Source organism: Hippocampus comes, unplaced genomic scaffold, assembly GCF_001891065.2.
Source record: "Hippocampus comes isolate QL1 unplaced genomic scaffold, H_comes_QL1_v1.1 scaffold194, whole genome shotgun sequence".
In the NCBI taxonomy this organism is placed as follows: Eukaryota; Metazoa; Chordata; class Actinopteri; order Syngnathiformes; family Syngnathidae; genus Hippocampus; species Hippocampus comes.
The window spans coordinates 1239501-1248617 of record NW_017805828.1 but is presented as its reverse complement, the minus strand read 5'-3'; the positions used below and the strand labels follow the sequence as shown (position 1 = coordinate 1248617).

Sequence of the window (9117 nt, the reverse complement as noted above, 5' to 3'; positions counted from 1 at the left end):
GGCCCCCGCGCCCGGCGAGGCCAAGACCATCGGCTACCTGAGCTGCTGCAGCCTCAACTAGCGCGGCGGAGGCGGAGGCGCCGCTTCCTCTCCCGTCCTCGTGGCAACCGATCACGCCGCAAGTGTCGGTATTCACCAGCAGTGTTCAGAACGCTCGGCCAGGTGGCATTCCGTTGCCGTTTACGTTGCAGAATGTGCTTTCTTTCCTAATCCGTTGCACAATTGTCTTGCCCACATGGAGAGCCGTTACAGCGTTGAGTGCATATCCTTCCCCGCCATGTACTAGTATTTCCTTTGCCCTCACAGGAAACACAACTCGGCACACTTCTATTGTTGCCGCTACTGTCGGACATCTCCGCACACGAGCAGGACAACTCAGTGTTACTAGTGAGGCAAAACTGTGCGCTCGTTGACATCTGTGTGCTGCTGCTACTACTACTACTACTAGTGAAGTGCTTGACGTTATCTAATGTGCAATTTTTTTTTTGCCTTATTAGTAACACGGCGTTTTCCTACGACAGTCATCGCACCTGCCGAGAGATGTCCGTGGTGTCCTTGCACTAGTATGCTTTTTTCTCACTAGCAAGATAATTCAACGTACTTGTCGGACGACTATGTGCAGTAGTCCAATAACTGAGTCTTACGAGTTTCATATTGCCGCTACTAGTGCCCGACATGTGCTACTAGTGCACTGGAATGTTTTACTAGTGAGGATTAAGAGTATATTAGTACATGGACTTTAAGATGGATATCAAGGTATTGACTAAAAGGGTACTAGTATGCTCCTTGGCCTCACTGGTGAGACAATTCAGCGTACTACTAGAATGGCTGGTTGAACTAGTAACATATTTTTTTCTTCTCCACTACTGCTTTCCACTGCTGTATGACATTACTTCACACGAGGAGGACATGTCCATGTTACGAGTGCGCGGACTTTCAGGTCTGTGTACTAGTACACTCTTTGTCATCGTTCGTGAGACAAATCTGCACGCTAGTAGGATATTGAGTCACTAGTGCCATGACTCATACTAAAAGTAACACTGTAAAATTCCGTGAGTTATCGTCTTGCGCTTTGCAGATGGTATCGGTCGCACACAGAATGTCAACTAGTGCACCGTTTTGCCTGTAACTTGTTCTACAAGTATACCAAAATGCTTGTACTAATGACTTATTAGTGAGGACATAGCGTTTTACGAGTACCTGGAACTTAAGCTGCAGCTACTGCCTCCCTCGTAAAATGTTGTTTTACTATTATGCAAACGCGTTCCTACGAGTGAGGACAAATAGCGTAACGAGTGCATGAACCTATAAATGGATAACATGGATGGCACACGAGTCGAACGACTCGGCCGCACTAGTAGACCGAAGTCTTACTAGGAAAGTCATTTTCTGCCCTGTATGACAGTTCTGCACACTAGTCGGACAACTTGGGCCCAGCAGTAGGAGAAAACTGTGTTACTAGTGAGTACGTCTTGCATACTTTTATTACTTTAGACATTATACTTTTTTTTTTTTTTTACATCCAGCCCTTGACTAGTCGTACTACTAGCGCTCGCATATCAACTAGTGCACAGTTTTGTGTCACTAGTACCCAAAGTTAAATGCAAAGATGTCCTACAGTAGTGGGGGAAAAAAATCTTACTAGTAGGACAGTCGTTTTACCAATTGCCCTGAACTTTGTTACTGGTGAGCAAAGAAAATACACGGAAATGGCTTTCCAGACGCCCTTGCGCCACGACAAACTGTGAAATATTTTGCCTCCTACTTGCTGCTACTGTTTGGTAACTGCCAGCGTGAATCAGCATTTTATTGCGTTTTTTTTTTTTTTTTGAACTCATGGTCTGGAACATTTTAATGGACTAATATTTACTTTTACGCTGAGCGAGGCGTTTAGTTTTGGTGACACGGCCTCCTGGTCGTATAGTTTGTGTACCGTTGTGTTTCATGCGCTTCCCACTATGTTTTTCTCCAGAACTGCGGTGTAGTGCTCATGTATTTATCACAAATGTAACGTACTGTACTGCACACATCGGCCGTATAACTGCACACTTCATTTTTGGTTACTGTTCCATTTTTGTTGTTGTTATACAAACTTAGCACTTTGCTTTTTATACTTTATCATTTCATTTTTATTGTTATTATTTGTAACGTTTTAATTTTTATTTGCCATTACTTCTTGTTAACCCATTGAGTTTTGGTTAACGCAGTAGGAAAATACGACGCGGGGGTTTCTGTGTATAAAATATAACCTAAAGTACTCTGTATAATATTAAATAATCCAACTAAATGGTGTGTTTGTGTCTCTCTAGCTAGCTTCATGAGGTATTATTTGTACTTGTTACTTGTCATTTCTGTGGTTCTCAAATTTTTCAAACCAAATATCACCATTGTGACCGTTGAAAAAAGGAAAAATAAATTATTTTGTAAGTTTAACTTAATTGTAATTATATGAATGCTAAATAATGCCGTTTGAAAATATGAATGACTTACTTTGTAACGTTTTAATTTTTATTTGCCATTACTTCTTGTTAACCCATTGAGTTTTGGTTAACGCAGTAGGAAAATACGACGCCGGGGTTTCTGTGTATAAAATATACTCTAAAGTACTCTGTATAATATTAAATAATCCAACTAAATGGTGTGTTTGTGTCTCTCCAGCTAGCTTCATGAGGTATTATTTGTACTTGTCATTTCTGTGGTTCTCAAATTTTCCAAACCAAATATCACCATTACGACCGTTGAAAAAAGGAAAATTTATTCTTTTGTAAGTAAGTTTAACTTAATTGTAATTATATGAATGCTAAATAATGCCGTTTGAAAATATGAATGACTTACGACAATAATTGTATTTACTGCATGAATCCAGGCATTTTTCTAAAATAGGTTAATGAATAATTAACAATAAATGAATGCGCTTCAGAGAAGAATTCCCTTCACTTGAGCTCTGAAGTTGTTAGTAGGTTTAAATAATTATAAAAGGGTTGATAGTTGATGTTCATTTTTAATTTCAAGCGCGACTTTATTTCAACGTGTATTTTGTAAATGGCCCCCAAACCGAAATTTGAACACCACTTCGTGAAGAGCTTCCACTCCCACGATTTTTTCACTCCCACGATTTTTTATTTTTATAATAATCTTTATTGAACAAGTCAGAATACAATTCTCAGTAAACAGAAAACAAAACGAACATGTTATTAATACATACATACACTCCCACGATCCTGTGCGGTCACTGAGTTTAATTTCGTCACGCGCTAGGCCGACGGCGAACTAAAGTGATGAAACGGGAACCAAATGCAGGTTTGGAAAAACGCCGAGAGGAAGCTAACACTGTTTTTTTTATGCTGAATAGGTGTTCCCGTGATATTTGTTGATGCTTATGTAAATTGAGAGGTTCGTAAATCAGATGTTGGCTGCCTCGCTGACAGCCCAGATTCACTTCCTCTTTCCTCCTCCTCCCCAAGAGGCTCATCCGGTCTTCTTTCCACAAAATGTGCTGACGGCGGGCGTCTTGACAGCGCAGCAGAAAGATGACGTTAGGAGCCGGGAAGGCTCTTTTGGACAGAGCTGCACTCACCTTGTGTTTTCAGCTCTTGTGTTTTGTTGGCTCTTTACACGCTTTCAAAACGCAGCTTTTCGGCAGACACGGAGGCTTCTTTCACTCCCCCGAGATCCCCGTCAGCTACGAAACTTTTTACTTGGACCAAAAGGTAAGTTGAACCTTTCTCCGTGTGCGCCGAATTCTTCGTTGTACTTTAAATATCTTCAGTGTGACATCTCTTTGTGTTCTTATCAAAAGTTAACCGCGAAACCTGAAGGGTGACCACTAAAATCTGAAACTATTATACGAGGTTTGGTTTGAAGACTCATAACGCCGGTTAATCACAACATATCAGAGCATATCCCAGGCACCTTTCACAAAATGCCTTTCAGTGGCTGTGAGTATTTCTAAAAATCTTTAATGAAAAAACTCCGCTAGTCTATCACACCGAATATCGATACAGTTATGAAACTTTTTTCTTTGACCAGGTAAATTGAAGTACACCAAAATCTGACTTGCACTTTAAATGTTCAAAGTTAACAAAACTTAATGGCTGGAATTAAAAGCTGCAATTAAACAGGTTTGCTTTGTGTGCTGAGAGGTGGTTCAGTTAATTGAAGACGAGAAAGTGTCACCCAGCTATCTGATTGGCCGATTTTCCCGTGACGTCACCACAATGTTTTTGTAAACACTACAATTTTGTGTCAAGAAAACAATAACACACACACTTCCCGAATGAGTACTCATTTTAGTCTCTGATGAGTTTTACATCCGCTGTAATATGGTACAGCTGTGCCACAAAATTAGAGGGTAAAATTGTAAATTTCCCCACTGTGGGACAAATAAAGGATATCTTACTTAAAGAAAACAGGCAAAAGAAGAAGCTCATAGAATTCTTGTTTGAACAACACATTTGAACCCCCCACCCCAATTGTATTTGGTGTTTCTATCGCTGCGGCACTTTCTCAATGCGCTTGATATTGTTGAGGTTGCACACGTGCTGCCTGCGCACAATAAAGTGTTTCCCCTCACTACTTCCTGTAGTAACATTGAAAGCGCAATGTGTGTGTTGTTGTTGTTCCCCCTGGCTCGCTGCCGAAAAGTTGACCCAGGGGGCAAGGAGCGAGGGGGTGGCTGGGGGGTGTTAAGTGAGCTCCCTTCAGGACTTGACTCCTACCTCGTGTCGAGTTACATAAACAAATGCTTTCGTTTTCATGTCATTACCACTGTGTTCCAATGAGCATTTTATGCTAGCACATTGTTTTTGCATTGAAACATTTAGGGCAGCCGCCCCCCCCCCCCCATTAGCATGCATCTTTGACATCAATAGCTGTCGATGGCTGTGAATGAGTTTCCAAAAACTGAGCTTCATAACTTTGAATGTATTTAAAAAGTATGAGACAGGGTATTTTCATGGTTTTACATGCACAAAAAAAGATGAGCAGGGGATCATTCGATCTACTTTTTGGTGACATTTGATTAGAGGTCTGCCTTGGGATTTTGGCAAAAACTCAGCTTGCTTTTTGCTTACACCTTCCACCTGCTCCAACCACCCACAGCATCCTTCCTCATCAGTGCTCCCATGAAGAACACTTCCTCCATCCTGATGCACATTGTCTTGTCCATGAGGCCATGACACATCTGATGCGATTTCCATTCGCGCGAGCAACAAAAAGGGTCATCGGTCACGCCGTCTTCTTTCCCCACACTGTTTGCGTGACAGCGGGGTCACGAAGTCAGCGCGCTCATCTGAACGGGATATCCTCTGTGAGCGTCGCACGGCAAATGGACAAATGGGAGTGAAGCAGTAATTCTCATAATGGCCACACGGTGGCACTACTTCTCAGGCAACCAGCTGTGCATGCCGAGTGAGTCAGTGTGTTCTCGGGCTTTTGAAATGATAAATTTTAGCAAAAATTCATATTGGTCGGACGGTAGTAAAAAGGGATGCATTCAAACAACGGAGAAAAAAAAACCCCAGATGTCCGCAGCATCTTGTCATTTTGATTCTTTAAAATAAATTAGCCGAATAAAAAAGGCAAATATGAAACGATGTGACCTTTATAAAAGGACATTATTTGATGATTCAAAACAGCCCCCCCCCCCCCCGCCCAAAAAGTGACCTTTTAAAGGACACACATCCACATTTAAAAGCTTTTGTTCACAGAATTACACTGCACATGACCCCACGGGAGTATGCCACCCTGCCAAAGTGCCCCCCCCCCCCAGCCTCCCCAACGCTCTTATAGTACACGCTGCCAAGCCGAGGCTGAATGGATGCTATTAAATCTTTCTGCTGTCATTGCCTGCTAAAGTTACTGCCTCCTTTTGGGACTAAGGATGGTGCTTAGGAGCCAAATAAAAACATTTATTCTGGGAGTGTCTTGGATGTTTGACAACTGTGTGTCATATACTATACAGTGGAGTGAAGTAATTACTGCTGAATTTATAAGTTTGGCTTGTCATGTTGCACGGAGTACCCCCCCCCCCGCCCCACCACCACCATAGACTATCCCGATGACCAAGGTTACATGACTAAATGTTTTTTCCCCCACTCAGATTGATCATTTTGGCTTCGTAGAAGACGGCACTTTCAAACAGCGCTACCTTGTGGCCGACAAGCAATGGCGCTCGCCTGGCGGTCCCATTTTATTCTACACGGGCAACGAAGGTGACATCACCTGGTTCTGCAACAACACTGTAAGTTGGCCTGTCAAGTCATGTCATTCATACCTTTTTAGCCCACCTCAACATGTCTGCTCCATAATAATAATAATAATAATCAATCAATTGACTGCCCATAAACTCGCGAGTTGGGGGCACGTAACAATCCAGGTACAACTGTGAGAATGTAATTTGTAACTGACTGACTGTCCTTATTCTGGCCCAGGGCTTCATGTGGGATGTTGCGGAAGAGCTGGGTGCCATGTTGGTCTTTGCAGAACATCGCTACTATGGAGAGTCGATGCCATTTGGAGCGGACTCTTTCAGCGTGAGTCAGGATGCAAAAAAAGATGGGGAAAAAAACCCCCAAACAAAAAATAGTTCTTGCAGTTTATGTTGGCTTGGTGTTTAGCATAATAGCATGTCAACATGTACATTGGTTTGCCTGCAGGACAGCAAACACCTGAACTACCTGACGGCAGAGCAGGCCCTGGCGGATTTTGCCATCCTGATCCAGAATGTGAAGCTCAGCAGAGCCGGAGCCCAGCACAGCCCGGTCATCGCCATCGGCGGGTCGTATGGGGGCATGCTGGCTGCCTGGTTCAGGATGAAATACCCCAACGTCGTTATCGGGTAAGGACGGCAAATTGGATGGACATAAATTTGTTCCCATATTAGTAATATCAGCCTAATTTTGACTTCTTTTTTTTTCCTCCCCAGTGCTCTGGCCTCCTCCGCGCCAATATGGCAGTTCTCAGGTATGGTGCCATGCGGAGACTTCTACAAGGTAGTCACGCAGGACTTTGCCAAAAGTGGAAGCAACTGCGACACGAACATCCGAGCGTCGTGGGGGGCCATCAATAACCTCTCTGCCACTGGTAAGGTAGCCCCAATACGGCTGGAGGAAACCAACACAAGGGCCAGGTCACTCGTCGATGCGACGATAAAGAAAAAAAAAAGCCAAATAGCTCATTTTAATGGTGGAACGATCATGTATTTATTATTTGAACTCTGTGGAATTGTTTCCGTTTTTCCGGATAATTTATTAAGTATTTAAAATCAATTAGAGGTGCCACGATGAATCAATTATTTGATCATTATTTTCACGATTAAGTAATCATTTTGACAACAGGATTTAAAATTGCCTAAATCCTCGGAATTTCAACGCTAAATATTCCCAGGTTTCTGAAAGCGAACTTGGTGTGGAATCCAAATGAAAACATTTCCGAACATCTGCCTTCTGGTGCGCAGCATCGGGTCTGGAGTGGTTGTCTGAGGAGTTCAGCTTGTGCGCGCCGCTCAAGACTGACAAGGACATGTTGGACTTCAAGAGTTGGCTCCAGGAGACGTGGGTGAACCTGGCCATGGTGGACTACCCCTACAAGGCCGAGTTTCTGCAGCCGCTGCCGCGGTGGCCCATCCAGGTACCGACGCAAAACAATCGCGGCGTGGGGTTGGCTTCAGATATCGTCCAAGTCACACGGGGTGGTTGGAAGGACAGTACGGTCGCCGCGGTGGCGCCGGATAAACTTATTTTGGTGCTGGTGGACCAACCAGGACATCTCTCCTGTTCTGTTAGCTCTAGCATTAGTGCTAGCATGATTTTTCAGACTGTATTGTCGTGTCTTGCTATGTATGCGTTAGCCTCGTGTATATTGTGCAAAGTCGTGGTTTTCAAACTTTTTACACCAGTTACCACTTCAAAAAGTGTCATAAGAAGAATGTTGCTTTTTTTTTTCCCTTGGTGTTTTCTACACAGTGCTACTATTGTCAACACGAGTGTTCACGTAGCTGTGTGTTACAAGAAGGCATCCAAATGCCTCCTTGTTGTTTAGCAGACTTGCTCTATGGCGGCCTGTAAATGCTTTTGTCACATAAAACGCGCTGGCGCCTGATTTGCATGTGAAATTCGCCGGGATTTATGGCGACCATGTCGGAACAAGGGGAGGGGCCGCGCGTTGGATTTAGCATCCCGACACAAGTAGAATGAAAAAAAAAAGCTCTTTGTTTTCCGTCCATCAAGGCTTGAACTCAAAGTGTACCACCCAAAAACACTCACTCTTGAACTGTAGGTGACTCATATCTAAGTAAGAATGTTTTGTCATAACACAGCAACATCAATGCTAGTTTTGTTAGCCTCTCTATGGTGTTTTGCATTGTGAGTTAGCATTATGCTAACAGACTTTTGCCAGTTTTGCGCTGTTTTGTTCAAAACTCCACTTGGAATTCTGTCAATAAACCACTTGCAGCCTCTTTGGAAGAACCGGTCGCTACCAGCCAAACTGGAGCTTGTTGTGAAGTTTGCTGCCGCCATCTAGTGCTCGTCACTTACATTTCTGCTCACAACTCAAGAAAATAAAACTGTCAGTTTACCATTGCTGAACTGCGAACGTTAGGCTTCACAGTCATGGCAAGGAGGAGTGAAAAAAAAATTTTTTTTTGGGGGCGGGGGCACCCTGCATTTGAGCGTCAGCTTTTTTGTTGCTTTTGTTACTGTTTGCTAGCTGACCCCTCCCCAAAAACTGGGCCCTGTTGTTTTTGTCGCCCCGCGAGTGTTGTCACTGAGGCTTTTGTGCGACGACTCGGTGGCGGTCGATGGATGAGGACGGCGGAGGACACGTCCAAGCGAAGATTTACACCATGGAAGAAAAAAAAAAAAAAAAAAGAGCAGCGGAAGGGTGGGGGTGGCATCTTCTCCTTACTTTTCAGCCTGGATTAGCTTTATACATTCATCTCTGCCAACACCCCTAAGCCCTCAATGGCCCCTTCTCACACTGGCTCACATAATCACATTAGCTTTGTCATTAAAAAAAAAAAAAAGCTTCTCAGCCTAAAGCGCTTACGCCGCCCATAGGGGTCGCATACATTAGAGGAACCTCCCGATGACCGTTTAGCCTTCCTTCTGGAGAGAC

At 43.6% G+C, this 9117-nt stretch overlaps 1 protein-coding gene and 1 long non-coding RNA gene across 2 annotated transcripts in view; both read left to right on the top strand.

Moving 5' to 3' along the window:
• The first annotated feature begins 38 nt into the window (after positions 1-38).
• LOC109526218 (uncharacterized) lies at positions 39-1628 on the top strand. The gene is made up of 2 exons (XR_002170286.1): positions 39-1417; positions 1598-1628. It is a non-coding gene; the product is annotated as an uncharacterized LOC109526218 (long non-coding RNA).
• A 1683-nt stretch (positions 1629-3311) lies between these two features.
• prcp (prolylcarboxypeptidase (angiotensinase C)) overlaps positions 3312-9117 on the top strand; it is an 8055-nt gene continuing 2249 nt past the window's right edge. The window contains exons 1-6 of the mRNA XM_019887365.1: positions 3312-3710; positions 6101-6241; positions 6432-6533; positions 6657-6838; positions 6926-7083; positions 7457-7629. Of these exons, the coding sequence (XP_019742924.1) occupies positions 3531-3710; positions 6101-6241; positions 6432-6533; positions 6657-6838; positions 6926-7083; positions 7457-7629 (936 nt within the window). The 5' untranslated portion in view covers positions 3312-3530. The remainder of the gene's footprint in view (positions 3711-6100; positions 6242-6431; positions 6534-6656; positions 6839-6925; positions 7084-7456; positions 7630-9117) is intronic.